Here is an 18844-nt window from a genome sequence, read left to right as displayed (position 1 = left end):
TAGGACGAAACCAAGGAGTGGGCTGCACAATGAGCAGCCCAAGGTGAACCCAGGGCACTTGCCCATCAGAGAGAAAGTCACTTCCTGTGCTGATGGCCACTGCTTTGGAAAGTCAGAGTGTCCCCAGAGGAGAGTGTTAGAAACCAAGGACAAGAGAAGAGCACACAGAGTAAGAAAACAAGGGGAAATGTGGGCTCAGTGTGTCTATAGTTCTGGCAGTCTCTCACTGAAAACAGAACGGACTGCTTGCAGGCTCCACTGTGGACCAAGAGTCTGAAAATTCCCACAAGCCCTAAGATACATCCTCTGTCTTCTTTTGGCGTGTGTGTGTGTGTGTGTGTGTGTGTGTGTGTGTTTGGGGGGTGGTGTACAAAAGAAGGAGTGCCCTTCTCTCTCTCTCTTTTTTTTTTTTTTTTGCAAGAAAAATAAGCTCCCTTTCCCTTTCTTCTTTCTCTCCTACCAAAACCTATTTTCCTGGCTTATTCTTATGTCGAAAACAGAAAAGGGAAGGCTTTTGAGAATTGGGTATGTGCAGAGGGGAGGGGACACATTTTTACCAGTTTGGCCATCATATAGGATCTGAGAGGTTGGGATCTGGCTTCTGAGAGCTGGAAGGAACACCCACATCAGATGCACACATAACTCAATCGTGCATTGAGATTCTGATCCTTGGGACTTGACAATCACAGCTATTGAATTGGGAGAAAACAGACATGTATTTTCCTGCCCCCCCGCTCAGTTCCATCTCCCCCTCCCACCACCGCTCCCCGAAGGGAGTGCTTCTCCTGCTTCCACTTCTTTCCATTCTCCTTGCTAGCTCCTGCCAGGAGAAGAGGAGCGTCTGATCGGGTCGGTCAGCGTGTTCACTGGACCGGGTTTTGTTAGCGTGCAGATTATTATGCCTTAAAGCAGTGCACACGAGTCACCTGGGGACCCCGTTAGAATGCAGATTCGGACCCAGGAGGTTTGGGGTGGGCATGAGATGCTGCATCTCTAACAAGCCCCTTGGGGGATGCCCAGGCTGGGGCAGAGTTAGGAGGACACACATTAGAACAAGTACTTAAAGGCAGGAACCAAATGGTGGCTTGCCTCTTCCACTTCCTAGAAGGTCAGCTTCCTGTCTCCTCATATCCTCTGTCGCCTGTGCTCCCTGCATAGGCAGGGAGGGCAGGAGGCAGGCTCTGGCTCGCCAGTACACAGCGGGGTAGGTGAGACTCTCTTTCAGAACTTTGACATGTTGCTCTTCCCTGCAGCCCAGCTGGGCAAGTGGATACCAAGATTTAGATTTGGGGGAGAGGGAGGGGACGGTGGCGTGGAGAGGTAAAACCCAGGCTTCAGACTATATCAGTCAGGGTTATCTCAAGCCACTCCTAACAGATACATGAAAAAAATGCTCCACATCATTCATCATCAGGGAAATACAAATCAGAACCACAATGAGATAGACCACCTCATACCAGTCAGAATGGCTAAAATGAACAACTCAAGAAACAACAGATGTTGGCAAGGATGCGGAGAAAGGAGAACTCTCGTACGCTGTTGGTGGGAATGCAAGCTGGTGCAGCTGTTCTGGAAAACAGTATGGAGGTTCCTCAAAAAGCTAAAAATTGAGCTGCCCTATGACCCAGCAATTGCTTTACTAGGTATTTATTCGAAGTATACAAAAGTGCTGATTCAAAGGGGCACCTGCACCCCAATATTTATAGCAGCATTATCAACAATAGCCAAATTATGGGAAGAACCCAAATGTCCATCGACTGATAAATGGATAAAGAAGAAGCAGTATATATGCAACGGAATATCACTCAGCCATCAAAAAGAATGAAATCTTGCCATTTGTAACAACGTGGATGAAACTAGAGTGCATTATGCTAAGCAAAATAAGTCAGTCAGAGAAAGACAAATATATGATTTCACTCATGTGGAGTTGAACACAGGGGAAGGGAAGGAAAAATAAAGTAAGATAAAAACAGAGAGAGAGGCAAACCATTAGAGACTCTATAGTTAAGAGAACAAACTGACGTTTGTTGGAGGGGACGGGGGTGGGGGATGGGGTAACTGGGTGACAGCCATTAAGGAGGGCACTTGCTGGGATGAGCACTGGGTGTTATATGTAAAGTGATGAATCATTAAATTCTACCCCTGAAACCAATACTACACTCAAAGTTAACTAACTTGAATTAAAAAAAAAAAGAAACAAAACAACAATGACAACAACAAAAAACGACTGGAAGCCACTCTACTCCAAGTATGAAGAAAATTAGATGTTGACGCAACCATCAGAAGGGCTGTAGGAACAAAAGTCGAAGAGGCCACCACTGGCCGTTTCACTTCAACACGAGGTGGAAGTTTCCCCTGCTGCAGGCCTCAAGGCAACACAAAGGCCACTGCACCCCCCAGTCCCTAGCAGCAAAGCCGGTGATGCTCAGAAAGCTCCCCGAAGAGCTGCTTTCAACCTCGCGTCTGCTCAGGGTTGGGCTGCCGCTGCCTCCAAAGAACCCAGGCCTCTTTGCCTTTTCCAAATTTCAGATCTCATCCCTGCGCCCCGCTCTCCTTGGCAGGTGCCGGCCCCAAACTGTGCAGAGAAGAGGATTCTGGGAACGGCTGCTCCCAGCTTTGCTGCGCTGTTGAGCCGCTGTGGGAAGGCGGTGGTGCTGAGCTGCGCTGACAGAAGGCCATGGCTGGGCAGCAGGACGGAGCTGCGCTCTCCCGTCGGTAAGATGGCGCCCCCCACCCCGGCCACGCTAGTTCTCACGGGCCGTGCTCCCTCCACCTTCGGTCCTGGAATCATGGGCTTCAGGCCCCCCCCCCCGGACCCCCAGGGCCACCCGTCTGGTGGAGCACTGACGGCAATGACCCTGCGGTTCGCGGCAAGCCTGCGCTGAGGCCTCGCATCCCACCCTGCCGCGGCCCTGAATAGTGAGGCGGTTTGTGACGAGGTTTGGCTGGGCTGCCTCTCTGCGACGTCTAGGTGACACCTTGACTAGCAGCTATCTGCCCAGGAGCCCAGAGAAAATGACAAGGAAGATGGGGGCAGAGCAGAGAAGGCAGAGGTGCGTCATTTAACTGTCGTGCCTCCTGTCGAGGACGTGTGGCCTGATGAGCATCCCTTCTTCCTAAATGACTTCTCATGTCTGTAGCGTCCCCACTGTCCAGCGGTCACCATCCGTAGGTCAGCATAGAACAGGGTAAAGCTGAACACCCCCGCGCAGCAATAACAATGGCAAAGCGTAACGTACGTCAATGGCAAAAATACATACTGGAGAGACACATTAGGAATTGTTCCCGCAGCATCTTTCCGGTGCCTGACATTAAGCAGGTGACCCCGGTCATCAAGCTGCTGTTTGGGAAGACTGAGGGGGTGGCAATTTAGGCTGCTTTCCTCTCCGGGATGGCAGCCTATTCTGAGTGTGGGTGTTCAGGTCTCAAGCCTGCTTCCCGCGATGGTAAGAAGCAGCAGCAGATGCCCCTTTGAAAGCCATCCCAGCGACCGCGGGTTTCACTGCCAGGCAGGCTGATGTGAGCCTCTTTGAATTACTGAGTGAAGGATATCCCTCTTGCCAGCCCTTGTCCCCTGTAGGCACAGCAGAGAAGTATTACAGGCTGTCCTTACCTTGGGAATTAGCTTGCAAGACCCCGATGCTGTCATCAAACTGCATAGATTTGATGTTGAGTGACGCCAAGATGCATTCCTTGTCCTGCAGCGAAGTATCATCAATATTATTCTGATTGGCTGACAGGATAACGCACATGTCACAGAGGTTGATGTTGACGGCCCTTAAATCAGCCCGACTTAATGGCGTACCCTTTGGCATAGAGGAAAGAAAAAAAAAGAAGCAGCAAAAGTGAGACCGAGGGACGAGAGGGAAAGAGGGGGGAAAAAATAAAAACAAATTAAAGATTGAGCCAGAGCTTTGGGAAATTATTTAACAAGTATCTTTTTTATGCCTTGACATTAAGCTGGCCTAACTACATTCAAGGGAATAGGAGCTGTGTGCTAATCTAAAGGGTAGTCAGTGCTGATGGCGGCCTTTCAGGCCTGCTCTCCACACTCAATCAAGCCGTTGCTAGCAAACGAGGCAGAGGAATAATGCCAGGGTCCTACATCTTCTTCCTGCCTGGAAATTGTCTTGATTTAAGAAACTGTCCTGTAGCAACCTCTGGCTTTCAGAACATAACAAGGGGGTGGGTTTCAAATGCCTGTTTATTTAATAGCAGGTCACTTCTGTCTTGGGCAAAAGCAGCAGCTCCAACTAGAATTTCCAGTGCAGCCACAGGGAAATAGCCAGTGAGCACGGTGTGATGGGGGTTGGGGGGCGCTGATGGCGCTGCTCAACCTGGAGGAGGTGGGAGGGTTGGAAGGAATGTGCATCTTGCAAAGGGGAGGGGGAAAGGGGTTAAGCTTCAAGCCATATAATTTTATTGCATATTTTCAGCACAAAAAAAAAAAAAAAAAAAAAAAAAAGCAAGAGAGTTGCCTGGGTGGCTCAGTCAGTTAAGGATCCAGCTCTCAGTTTCAGCTCAGGTCATGATCTCTGGGTCATGAGATTGAGCCCCATACCTGACTCTGCACCAAGCATGGAGCCTGTTTAAGATTCTCTTTTTCCCTCTCCCTCTGCACTCCCTCCTGCCCTCCCTAACAGAACAAAAACAAAAAACAAGAAAATCGCCTAATTGACCAACAATATAGGGATGGTTGAATACACCACTGGACATACATTCAAAGGAAGTCTATGCAGCAGGTAAAGAGAACAAAACAGTTCTCCACGTAGGCGTAGCCTTGGAAGGATCTCTAAAATAGTGGGATAAGTGGGGGGGAGGGGAACCCCACAAAAAACCAGGTTCTAGATAATTCAAAAAGTATGATTTCATTTATGTAAAAAGAAACCCACAAAATAAAACTATATATTAATGAATATACTTATAAATGCATGTACATTCAGAGAGAAATTTCAAGAAAAATATACACTAAACTAATAATAGTAATTACCTCTAGGGAGGAGAATAAGACTGGGGGTAAAGGAAGAAGTTTGTTTTTGACTTTACATACTTCTGTCTTGTTTGAATATTTTATAACAAGAATGTATTTGTATATTATCGGTGTAATTAAAAATAAATAAGCCAGTAAACAGATTTTTTTTTAATCCCATAACAACAAAAAGCAGTGGGGGAAAATAAAAAACAGAACAAGGAGGTAATGACAGAGAGGTAGAGAAGGCAAGCTCAGGTGAAATGAAAGGATTAGTGTTACAGGAGAGAGGTGTGACCTCCACATGCTCTGGGTCCCTGGGAGGGATCACAGCAGAACTGATCAGGCCTTCCCATGTCAGGGCTCCCCAGGGGCCATATGGCCTCATTTTGGAGTTCACATACTTAGTTCCCCAGCCTGAATCCAGCTTCTGCTTTGCCTACATGGAGATCTGAGTTGCTTCCAACTCACTGACTGTATAGGGAGAGGGTCTGCCAACCGCCAGCTATCCCTGAATGCCTTCCTCGCATTGTCCTTCCTGGACAAGGGGCTTTGAGCTGACGGAACTTGGCTGCCCAGATTGAGACCATCAACTGCCTTTTATGACTCAGGGAGAGTCATGATTCTGCTCTCAGCCCCCAAAATACTGCTGCAAAGTGATATGATGGAGGAAGAGGCATTTAGTGCCGTGGGGCCGGGAAGCCACTTGTTCCAGGCTCCAGAGAAGTATCTTTTGAGAGGAGAAGAATCCCTCTTTTCCAGGGATCTCTTGGTACAAAATAATTATGTCTGACCAACTTCCTGAATCATTTTGCCAGTGCATAAGCCTCAATTGCCTACATCCATATTCTTTTAATTTTCACCTTGTAGGGAATCCAGCCGTAATTGTGATATAAGACAATCCCTGCACAGTTGTATACACATGATTTCAAAACTCAAGAAATACAAATGGCCTACATAGAAACGCCATGTTTCTGTGGGCGGCTCCAGATGTGGGGCACCGTTTAAACAACGAAATGTGTGAAGACGAAGATGAAGGCCCATTTTGTACAAATACATCGTGCTTGACTGTGCTAAATTTTGGACGGTTTAAAAAGGCCCTGCAAACATGAGAGCTTATTCATACGCGTACCAACTGGCGAGTGCACGTAGGGAGAGGTACACAGAAGGAAACACACACACATAGACACACGGCACGCACATACGGCGTGCACACAGACACCGAACATTACACACACACCCAGCGCTTCACACATACACCACACACGTGCATCTACACACACACACAGACTCATGCAGCCCAGCAAAATAATAAGCTCTTTACAAAATACTTTTACACCCCAGTCCACGTGTCCCCAGGGGACCACGTGGAAAAGCACGTGTAGGAAGACAATGGTGGAAATACATAATCAAATCTATCATGACTGCAATTAGCAAGGTATATATCTGCTTATGTTCTTCTATGCATAAGAAGATTTTTTATCTTCAGGTGACTATTTTTAACTACATGTGTTCAATACATCAGTGTACTAGTTTACTAAATCCGTATTTGGTTAAAAGTTTATGAAAAATACATTGATTAATGATTAGGAAGTGATTAGATGACTCCCAGATCATATATCCCACATCCTTACACTAAATTATGGCGTCTCAAACTGTTCCTTTTAGATTTGAGTCCTAGCATTTTTTTAAATTAAGAATATCCCATGCACACATGTGCACACACACACACGAGCCCACGAAAACACCGCTAGGCTTCTAAATGAATGGGAGGCAGGGAGTGGCCAGCAGAAGGGGTTGGCCTTCTATACAGCAAGAATAAAGAACTCTGTTAAATTTACTTGGTAAATAACAGAAAGTGGCACAATCAAGATTTACAGAAGCATTAATAATGTCATAAATAAAATGATAGAAGTAGTTCCGTAAGTAAATTCTGCTATAAGCATCATAATACCTCCAAGCACTAGGCTTGGGTAGGCAAGAGAGAGAGTGTGGAGACACTGATATGGTAATGCATTTGACACCAGTCTAACTTCATGCTCGACGAGCAGCTGAACTTGGCTGCAAATTCCTTTTAATAAGGTCTCCCAGGGTTTAGCTATTCCTAGACAGAGCAGAGGGGAAGGGCTGAGTCCTCAGGCCCATAACCAGATGAAGAAGCAGACACACGATCAAAGCTACAACTATTATATCCATCTGGGATTTTCTTTTGTGAAGGAGAAGAAGGAAAAAGCATCACTAATGTGACCTTGGACTTACAGGCAATATGGACACTTTGGGGAAGTTATGAAGCGTCTCCCATTCCCGCTTGAGGTACTCAATGGAGCCCACAAACACGATGTGTTTGAGCTCGTGGTAATGAAAGTTGCTGGCACGGAGTGGCATCACCAGGTTCCGGAGGCCAATCAGGGCTGAGCTGACGTCACCAAAGATGCAGACTACGACGTGGCCACTCAGGACAGTCATGGCGGCTTCACTTCGAGTCTGCAACAGGGAGAAGAGCACCAGCATTGGAGAAAAGACCTCATGGGTTGTGGTAAGGATTAAAAACAAATCCCTTTCATAAAGACAAACATTTGTTGAGTGCTTACTATGTGCTTTTATTTTTATTTTATCAGTGTTACAGACATGCCATATATATTTATAATCTGAGTATGTGTATATGCATTATACTGGTGGAATAAGTATATATAAACATAAATCCACACAGAACACGACCTTCTTTGACAAAGACTGAAGAAAGTTATGCCATGATACATATGAGCTGGTGGTCTTTCCTGGTGATTTTTAATGGTGGGCTGGGGGGGGGGGAATAAGAGGGAATAGCAATATTTATGTTGTTTAGAAAGAGAAATCTTAGTTTCCATGAAATTGTTGATAAAAGAAGCTGCCTTTTCTGGGTCTCTTGCTGAAATGATGATAAAATGGTAAGATCCATGCTAGTCTCAGCTTGAGAAGTTTGAGTTGTGAGTTCTGGACTCACCAATGGGATTTCACACTACATCATTACATCGGTAGGTAGAACATAATATCCTAAGCCAGGGACTGACAAACTATGGCCCACAGGCCAAATCTCATCTACACCCTGCTATTGTTTGGCCATGGCCAGTAAGGCAAGATTGGTTTTTACATGTTAAAATGGTTGGGAAAAAAAAAAGAAGATTTCATAATATGTGAAAATTACATAAAATTCAAATTCCAATAAAATTTTATGGCAACACAGCCAATCTTATTTATTTCGGTATTGCTTATGGCTGCTTTTACATTACAACAGCAGAGCTGATTAGCTGTGACAGAGACCATATGGCCAGCAAGATCTAAATTATTTATTACATGACCCTTTGTAAAAAGAGTTTGCTGACCCTTGTCCACTGCTGCTTTGTGGTTTCCAGGGACATTCCTGGAGAGGCCCACCTGGGTAAGTCATCAGAGGAAGACTCCCAAAGAACAATTAAAAGGATCTAGAGATCAATCAGCAAGAGCAATAAGCCCATGTCTTCCCCCAAGCCTAGGGTTGATCTCAAATGAATGAATAAAATCACCCCAGTGAATGGAGGACCCCAGCTTCCCATGCAAATGGTTAGCCACTGCCACCCTTTTGCTCACTGTGTTAGTGAAGAGAGTAACACAAGAGGCCACTTAGTGGGCCTTTTTCCTCTCCTTCTTCTGGTCCAATACCTCACATTCTTGTCTTCCTTCCTCCTGATCCACCCACTGCATGCCTGGATGGCCCCACGTGGCTTACAATGTTTTCGGGGAGGCATATTAATGTCCACCGCACATATCAAACTCTGCTTGATTTAATCCCTAGAGTTGACTGGCGTATTGATTGTTTAAATGCCAATATTACAATTCACGACAATGTCAGGGTTATTACAGTAACCCCCAAGGAGAAGGAGAAGCTAGCTTTCACTCCCTGATCATTAGAATAAAGCAGGGGCTGTCACCATTATCAGTTTCCCTCTGCAATAGCACAGGAACACCTAAGACAGGGGCTGTAAGATATGTCTTAGAAACAGTGACCAAGGAGGACCCACTGGGAAGTCAACATCCCACATCACCGTTTCACGGAGAAGACCTAGAGTTAGTTATCTTGGCTGCTTGGAAGTCCGAGTGCCTACATACCCCAGCAGAGCATCATCAACCAGTCTGTAACATGCTGTGATGGGGCTTCTAATCGCTTTTAATTGGCCAGGTCACCTGGGCGTCTAGCTCTCTTCAATGAATCTGAGGAATACAAACTGGGTCCAGAGCGGGGACTGGAAATCTACATGGGGAGGTGGGTAAGGCTCCAGTTAGCAAAGGGCCTGACCACAGGAGCTTAGCTCTGGGGACCGAAACACCACTCCTTTGACGGGCCATAATAACATCACCTGCAGAATCTTGTCGAGATCCCAGTTCCCGGAGAGTCTGATTCTGCCAGGCTTAAGACCCACTAGAGCAACTATCTTGTGCTTCCAATACATCCTTGAAGGCCTAACCCAAACTGGGTCTTAATGGCCTTAAACCCTTCAAAGCAAAATCTGTTTGCATCCAGTAAGACTTTCCTGGCCACTTAGATACATCCTAGTCCTGCTCCCCTAGATTTGAATTGCATTTTGTGCCTCAGAACACTTAGCTATATATTGGTTATATTTGGTTATATTTTATGTCTTCTAATTAGATGATCATTTCCTCAAGACTGAGGCCACTTCATATTTTCTATCCCCCAGAGCAGTTAGTGTCCTGCACCCAGGGGGTCCATGCAACCCCAAAGCATCTTCACACAGCTGGCTCTTCTGAGTATTCTCATCTCTGCTCCAATGGGACTTTGGAGAGGGCTTCTTGGACCCACACTGTCTAAATAACACCTCCTGGTCCCTTTCTAGCCCATGGCCCTCCTTGATTGTCTTCATGGCACTGTATCGGCATCTGAAATGCTTCTCTATATTCATTTGTTTACCTGGAGATCTTCTCTTTACCTCCTCTAGAACATAAGCTCTATGACAGCAGTCATTGTCAGGGGCTGTCCCCCCTAGCCACAAGAGCAGCGCCTAGCACATAAATGGCCTGTTATAAATGTTTCATTAAATGATGTTATTTTTCAGATGACAGAAGCAGTAACTCACTTCCCTAAACTCTTTCATGCCAGAGGGACTTTGTTTGGATGTCAATTAGCCATACCCTCTTCAGGAATTTAGGCAAGCCATTAAAACCCTGAATTCCAGATATGATACCCAGGCCTTTACCTGCCACAGATGGGTAACGCCAGTCTGAGTTTGGATCAACAGGGCAAAAGCGCAGTGAATACATCAGAATGTAAATACACAGAGTACCTTCGTGATTAGCACCATTTGCGCTCCTCTAAATTGGACAATAGCTGTTTCTTGAGAATTCTGACTTTCTGTGCTTTTGTCTACAACGTTCACACCTCCAAGACAGCCTCTAGCACAACCCTGTATTGGCTCTTAATTGCTTGATTATAATTAAACCGAGAAAACACACACATACACACATTCAGATAAAACACAGGGAAAAATCTAGTGAATTAGAGTACAAAGCCATTCTGAGGAACTGGGGCAGCCCCTTTCTAAGAAGGGCGGCCATGACACCAGAAATGATAGGATTTTCCTGGCTGACACAAAGAAGCAGGACACAGCAATCTGCGATGAGAAGGCATCTGACCTTCCTGATTATTAATCCATTTTTCATGGATTAGTAGGACAATAAACCATAGGGAACCCGATGTGGGCATTAAAACCTAAAGCCGTTAACAGGACAAGTCCGCAGAGTAGAATGGATTGTTATCTAGGCTGACATTCCTATGAGAGACCGGAAGAAGCCTACTGCTGCTACCGAGATGACCCAACCACGAAACAGGGCTCTGAGCCCCCACCTGCCCGAGGTGGACCCATGGCTCATCATTGTCATCATCAGCAAATGCATTTTGCATCATGTGTTGGAAGGATCCCGAATATGCAAGGTTATTATCTAGAAGAAGATGAGACATTGTTATAAACAAGTAATACTGTTTATTTTATTGGTAGCATTCACATCTCTTCCTGGCATTTAATAATAATAATAATAATAATAATAATAATAATAAGTAACTTCATTGAGTCCCCTTTGGGTTTTACTCTTCACTACAACCTAGGAGTTAGGGTCAGTCTCATCTCATCTTCTTACAAACAAGAGAACTGAAGTGTAAAGAGGTCAAGCAGAGCCACATCCATAGGAATTATGTACCTACCACTTCCCATGATGCCTTGCACACAGCACATACCTGCCCCATATTGTAACAAGCCAATAAATATTCAGAGGTTAAAAATTCCATCCTTTGTTCATATTCCATTGAGGGTTCTAGTTGCTTCAATCTGTGTCCCAAATTTTAATGATCAAAAATAGTTAGGACCAGGGAATATATTTTCCCACCAGCTGGTTAGGGAAACCTCATTCCTAGCAATGGTCGTTTGGAACCAAAGTGGATGGTGCAGATTCTGTGGCCCACCACTCACCAGGATGACTTTCTCTATCTCCTTGGGTGCACACCAGTGAAACATGCCAGTAGAGTCGTACTTCTTCACGTTGGAGTCCATGTTGTCAATCTGATCATTGCCAGGAATTAACAAGGGGTCATGCCTGGGGAGAAAAGGACAAGAAAACTTAAGTGGAAAATGCAATAAATTATAAATGGAAAGTGCCCCCTGAGTTACATCTCAGAGGACTTGAAAGATGCACAGGAAGTGGCTGTCACTGAAGGCCATTCTTTTGCTTGTCAAGGCCATTCTTTTGCTTGTCGAACCCATTCTTTGAAAGACAACTGCCCCAACCACCACCACCACCTGGAAAGGCAGGCGACCTTTATGAACGAGTAATTCTGCCTTTCCCTCCTGTTCCCATTTCTCTAAAATGGCTTTCATGTCATTTTCTGGATTTAGCCTCTTTTCATGGACACCTCTCCCTCCTATTCTCATTTTACCAGCTCCCCAGTCTCCCCAGTGTGTGCATGCATACACACACACACACACACACACACACTCACTCAAACCAAAGGGTTGTTATTAGCATTGGCAATGAAGAGGAAGGAATAGGAATAGAGCCTCATGCTGACTGACTGGCATGAGGATGGAAAGCCAATTACTTGCTCTTTCTGACTACAACTTCTGACGTGATGCTCTTCGCAGTAAAAGCTTTAACAGGCTGCACTTTAAATATTTTAGCAATTTGCCCAATCAGATTTTGCTCTCCCCGGCTGAAGCCCTTTAAAGATTCAGCAGCATGTCACTTCAGAGCAGATTGACTACCAAATGCCCACATCTGGAATACATGATTTCAATACTAAACAACACCCTCTCTCCTTGCCTTGACAACTGTATTTGCACTCACCGCCCAATGACGGTCTCCCCCACCCCTACTGCACCTCCCAACTGCAGCCTTCCTGGGACGAGAGCTCAAGCTCAGACGCATCTTAATAAACTTGTCTTGAATTCACTGTCTTGCCTTGTTTACTGGTGGGAAGGAAAGCTGCCGCTCCAGAGGCTTCGGCTCCAGTGGGTTGGTAGAGCCTCACCGACAACCTCAGGAACTACAATAAAACCAGGCAGGCCTGACAGGCTCACGGCATAAGAGACATACTCCTACATCTTGGGCCATATCCACTGTCCAGGTTCCATCTCTGAGAGTGATTCCACATCTCGGTTTTGGGGAGGTCGTGTAGGTTCCCACAACATTGACTGCATATAATTAGGACAGTGTCCCAGGCATACACACCTAGCTGTCCTTGCCCGAGAGCGAGCTTCCCTAAAAATATCACCAATTCAAGGTAGAAATATAAATAGGTTCCAATTCCAAAAGCTTATTATAAAGTGATTTTTACCCTTTAAATTGTCTATTTTAAGCATCAGTGGGTGACTGTTTAGTTTTTAGTATTTCTCCCTCTGATATTTCTCTGATACTTCTCATGTGTATGTCCACTGCATAGAAAGTGGGACAGGAAGCTCTCCTACATGATCCACAGACCTAGAATTAAGCTTTCGGGATATCAGGATATGTATCACGAACATCCTCCCCCTCCAATACTCACTCCACCCCCACAAGATGGGAAAATTCTCACTGTATTTATTTAGTCCTGAGAATTCGCTTTTAGGCGATACCAAATGACAAATACCGTGTGAGGCTATCCTGCCAAGTTATCCTCAACAAACATGCTAGATTACGATAGGAACTGTCACATCTAATCTTCAAAGGAGAAGAACAATCCACCTTGGAATAGCATCTCAGTAGCTGAGCTGTTGGGAGGTCTTACGGTGTAAACCACCAGGCCACCTTTCAAATCCCGAACTCGGTCAAAAATGCTAAAATAAAAAGGCAGTTGCTCCTAAGACCTGGTCACAGATCAGGGCAAGAACAACTTTTGATTTTTTTTTCATCCTTGAAGAATCTGTAATAGTTTTTATAGATATCTGTCTGCGACAGGTAGGTGGACAGAAAGCACCAAAGAGAAGAGATTTCGGAAAATGAACAGAATGAACTCTTCCCAGCCCTAGAAGAATGTATTTTAGTTGCAAGAGGATCTTAATAAATTTTCCCTGAAGAAATAGAGCCAGCTTCAAATTCTCTGGCCCAGTTTATTGGTGAGAGAGGGAGTATTATCTCAAGAAGGTCTGAAACCTGCCCCGAATGCCTCCAACCCTACTCTTAGAAAAGTAAATAAATAAGCCTGATGATCAGTTATTCCTCAATAAGAGGAAAAAGTTTTCTAATGTCAAGCTTCACTAACTGGGATGAAGTTCTGGGGAAAGCAGGTATAATTTCGTTTTTAAAAAAAATCTTATTTGTTCTTTAAGTCTTTAAGTGGACATACAATGCTATATTAGTTTCAGGTTTAATTTGACACAAGGGTTACAAACCACGATTGGCATTGGAATATCCAGAAGCATCTGAGAGTCTCAGTGGTATGCCATGCTGCACTCTGTACTCCCTACGTGCCTCTCACCCTCGTCTGGACAATTTAAATGTATTACCCAGGATTGTCCTCAAAGGAATGAGCCGAGGACCATTAAAAATCTCTCCAAAGAAAAAATATTTCCTTTTCTGACCAGCCACGGTAGCTAGATTTTGAACTTTGATTTCTTGAATCTTCAAAGCAACCAATAAACACAAATTTTCTGTTTTGATCCAGGAATGGAGGCTACCCTGATGATTAAGATGCAGTCCCTAGTCAAAGAGAGGGTCATAATATAGCAAGAGACAGAAAATGTCAATCAATAGTTGTGATACAGTGTGATGAGTGTTATAGCATACCAGGTGGCATGAGAATACCAAGAAAGAAGCTGTTAATTGCCTGGTATTTGAGTAACATTAAGGAAGGCTGCCCAGAGAAGGGAACATTTCATCTGATGCCTGAAAGGTGAGGCACAATCTCAGTGTATTTTAGTGTCGATCCACTAGCAGCCATTAGGATCCACTCAGAAACTTGAGGCCCACATGAGTCTAAGGATGGCACCCCAAACGATGGTTGGTGATGTTAGCTATAGTATTGTCCAACCTGAGGTACAGAAAACTCAGGCCAGGAACACTAGCTGTCCTCCGATGTGCAATGGTGGTCATCAAATACAAGATGGAATCCACTGATTGCATGTGACTGATTGAGAGCAGGCTAGGAACCATGTGTGGAATTTAGATAGAACAAAAAATCAAGCTTCCAAACACAAAGACTGTTATAAAAATGGAAGGGGTTTAAAAAAAAAAGACATGTTTCCCAAGGTAGTGGATTTCTCATCATTTGAGACATTCTAGAAAAGCTAGGATACAGAGATTTCATTATAAATGTTGGGTGAACCTAGAAGACATTCAAGGTTTGAAGCACTGTTCTCTCACTGAGAAAGAGGTGGCTAGAAGGATTCTGAAAAAAATGGGCCACTGCTAGGCATCAAAGGCCAGAGGACACTAAGTAACTGAAGAAAGGTTGTTGTTGGAGCAAAGATGGGAGATAAGAAGAAATAAAGACTGAAGACTTTAGTGTTCCATGAAAGACCATGAGTATTCCTCATCCACCGGTTCTACCATCTGGAAGGAAGCTTAGAACATGATTCATTCCAACAACACGAGGGTCCATAACTACTTTAGGCCAGACTGGATGAATTTCTTTACCATGTCTATTTCTGTAGTGATTTCAAGTGGTTTAGACTGGCTTAAACTGCAGAGGTCTCTGACACAGGTGAACAGTGAAGAGCCAGTCGGCCACAGCAACTCCTGCTTCTAAATTGAGGTTGATGGAGTTCACATCAATAAAAGAAAGTTTGAGCATTTTCCACTGAGTACAACCAACGTTGCTGTGGTCAGGGGAGGCCCAGGAGAAGATCCAGTTTGTTGTACCTGGAAAGGAAGTCCACCAGAAACCTCCCTGAACAAAGCACCCCAGCATCATTTGTTTACAAAATGATTAAGAGAGCCACATTCAACATTCTCAGACAATTCCTCAAAGACCACTTAGTTGGAACTAAGGAGAAATACTGATATTGTCTTTCCTATATTAATTATTTTACGCATTTCCTCAACTCACAAAGTAATCTCAACTCCTCTAAAATGCACTGTGATTGATTCAAGGCTCATTTTTCATTTACAACTGAGCCTATGTACATGCATTATTTTAAGGTACCAGAAACACTGTGAGGTGAGGTCTATCTGCTGCATAGCTGCTAAATGAGCATAATTCTGTCCCGCACAAAGTCTGTACATTCAAGTCTTAACTCTCAGTACTTCAGGATGCGATTGGACGATATAGTCTTTAAAGAGGTAATTAAATTAAAAAGAGATCTTTAGGATGGGCCCTAATTCAATATGGCTGCTGAACTTAGAAGAAGAGGAAATTTAGATACAGACATATAGAGACATGTGAAGACACAGGGATAAGATAGCCATCTAGAAACCAAGGCGGGAGACCTGGAACAGAGCCTTCCTTCACCAACTCAGAAGAAACCAATCCTGCTGGCACCTTGATCTTGGACTTCCAACATCCCAACTGTGAGAAAAATCAATTCCTATTGATTAAGACACCCTATATATGCTACTTTATTATGGCCACCCCAGGAAACTCATACAACAGTCCACCTTGACAAATGGGCACAATGTACCAGGTATCGGTCTCTAGAAGGGACCCCAGCTGCCCTTCTTGCTCCTCAGTCTCACCTATTTGTTTCAGGGAGAAAAAACATCCTGCCACCAGTTTTGGAATACACAGAAATAGACCAGAAATACACAATATCTTAATCAAAGAGTTTGGACGAATCCCCCCCCCCCAGCACCACCTCACCCCAACATACATACACAATGAGATGTGCTTTGCCCAAGAGGGCACTTCTCTCTAGTCTTTAACTTGCATCCACATTTTTGGATCGATACCTATGACAACCCAATTCAAAGTAAAGAGGAAGCCTGGGCACCAGTTAATTTATTCATTTCAACCAAGAGTCTTTCTGCAAAGGGGATGTTTTGGGGGTGGACATCACTGAGGACAGGAAACAACCTATTTCCTCAGTGACGACATAGTACAGTGGCTCCACACCCAAGTATCTGTCTGCAAGTCTTGGCTCATCTACTACTTGCTACCTTGTGCCTTGCCTCAATTTCTTCATCTGTAAAATGAGAGTGTTAATCACCATCATTACTTAATGGATTCCCATGTAGGGGTTACATGAACAAAGCCCGTCATGCCCCTAGCATAGAACCTGACACAGAGCGTGCCCTCAACAAGTGTCAACTACCATTACTATTATTATCGTTCTTTATACTTTGCTAAAAGCCCACTCATGTATTTGTAGCTCTTATGAAAGGAGACAGTAAAGGCAGAGCAGTTCAATAATACAAACATAGGGTTACTACAATTATTTCTGCTACCATTGCTATTATGAATGGATAGCCACCATGAGTTGAATTGTTACAAATGTTGCAAGGCTGAAACTTTTACCTCCCTTTTATGATCTACTCATGACTGTAACACTTGCAGGTAATTTCTTTTTTTAAATAATATTTTTTTATTATATTAGTCACCATATAGTACATCCCTGGTTTTTGACGTAAAGTTCCACGATTCATTACTTGCATATATCACCCAGTGCTCCAGGTAATTTCTACTCTTATTAGCCATCTGAGTGGTTGGGAAAGAGAGTGGTTAAGTAACATGGCAGCACAGCCAGTGAGAGGATAGGCAAGGTTTGACGACCAAGTCTTGACTGGAAGCCAATGCTGCTTGGCCCCATCCTGCCCCCTCCCATTTGCAGGAGGCAGCTGGATTTCATTCATTCTCCACTGCAGAGCCCTGAACCCCAGTGTCCGGACCTGCAAAGACAGGCAGACCAGCACGGGGCTGGGGGGCATTCATGAAATGCACAGCTTGTGTGAATAATCAGTAGGAAATTACCCCATGAGCCTTTGTCAGGACAATGTGCTAAGGAGAGCCTCAATAATCAATTAAGCCGGGGAGAGCTTTTGCCATGTTCCGATATCTAAAGGCTCCGTTCAGGAATACCCACATTTTTATAGCAACCAAGGGGCCCCAGTGAGTTAAATTTTTCATATCTATGCTTCTTGAATCTGAGCTCACACCTCCAAAGTCCACAGCTTGAAATTAAGCATGCCTGACTTCAAATAAAGAATAAAAGATCATTGTTTTGAGGATTTGCAGAGCAAGGAATGCCACTTGCCATCAATTAATCTGAAGACGTGAACTAAATGCCCTGCCTGAGCAGAAACACAAAAAGCTTGCCTTGAAGACAAGTGCCTAAAGCAAAAACACAAATCCCTTTTCTAGCAAACCTGCGATGGGGAAGCCAGTATTATATTTTAAAGAGCACAGTTCCCCTTACAGGCAAATACAGCAAATCCCAGTTTTTCTGTGGCAGTAGGTTCAACACTGGCCTTCAGAAATTTACATTAAAGTACAAGTAAACGAGACCAAAAAAAAAAAGTGTAAAGAGGAAAGTTACAACATGATTTTTGAATTGCATCCTCTGTGTGAGCTTTGGGGCCTCATTTCTCATCTCGTAAGACCTCTCCTGTCCTTCCGAGCATCCCCATTAGGTTGAGGCCCACCCTGCAGTGGTCTCCCTGCGACACTGGAGGCCAGATAAAATGTGGGAGAACTTCTCAGCCCTTGGCGGGCTTTGTCGCAGTGGCAAAGACTAATGCTATGGAGTATAGCTATCATGTCAACACCACTGCTGGGCTACGGGGATATTTTTGAGGCCTTGTGCTTTGTTCCAAATGTTCCTTCTGAAGCTGTCTTCCCCATAACCAGAGACGGGAGCCGTTTGCCCTTCCTCGGAGCTCCTACAGAAGTGAGAGATGCTCCTTCTGAGATAATAATTTGCATTTTTGTCTCATTCATTAGATGTTGAGTTTCTTGAGGGCAAGGAACGCCTATCATACTCGCTGGTGAATTTCCAGAATCCAGCAGAGGACAGAGTATATCCTCAATAAACAACCAACTAATGAGAGGAGCTGACAAACGATCTCTAGTCTCTGACTCTAATCTCTTGACTCTTAACCCAGTCAACGGAAATTCACCAGACCTTTTATGGAGACCTGAAAATATGCCCAGTGATAGCTCGTTCACCTCTGTTATCTTGAGGCAATTTGTTTGTGGAGCACCAAGGCTCTTGCACAGTTTAACACTTTATAGGGACTATATTTGAAATAGGGCATCTTGATCTAAAGAGAGACTCTGAAAATAGGACTTTAATAGGTCGGGCCGTCTGGAGTGTGCCTGGAGCCGCTGCCGTCGCTGGTCAGCAGGGAAGACTTATGTTTGATGGTCAACGGTGGTCAAGACAGGTGTTCTTAATGAAGCAACTAGTTAGTGTTCCGTTGTCAAGTCTGAACATTTCTGCAAAAAGG

At 44.5% G+C, this 18844-nt stretch overlaps 1 protein-coding gene across 9 annotated transcripts in view; it reads right to left on the bottom strand.

Moving 5' to 3' along the window:
* KCNMA1 (potassium calcium-activated channel subfamily M alpha 1) overlaps positions 1 to 18844 on the bottom strand; it is a 717414-nt gene that overhangs the window by 70549 nt on the left and 628021 nt on the right. For all 9 annotated transcript variants that reach the window (XM_057308339.1, XM_048218924.2, XM_057308341.1 and 6 more), the window contains 3 exons: positions 11464 to 11587; positions 7229 to 7453; positions 3614 to 3806 (listed from right to left, as the gene is read on the bottom strand). In XM_057308339.1, the coding sequence (XP_057164322.1) occupies positions 3614 to 3806; positions 7229 to 7453; positions 11464 to 11587 (542 nt within the window). The remainder of the gene's footprint in view (positions 1 to 3613; positions 3807 to 7228; positions 7454 to 11463; positions 11588 to 18844) is intronic.

The sequence above is a fragment of the Ursus arctos genome, unplaced genomic scaffold (assembly GCF_023065955.2).
Source record: "Ursus arctos isolate Adak ecotype North America unplaced genomic scaffold, UrsArc2.0 scaffold_7, whole genome shotgun sequence".
NCBI classification, from domain to species: Eukaryota; Metazoa; Chordata; class Mammalia; order Carnivora; family Ursidae; genus Ursus; species Ursus arctos.
This window is presented reverse-complemented; position numbering and strand designations above follow the sequence as displayed.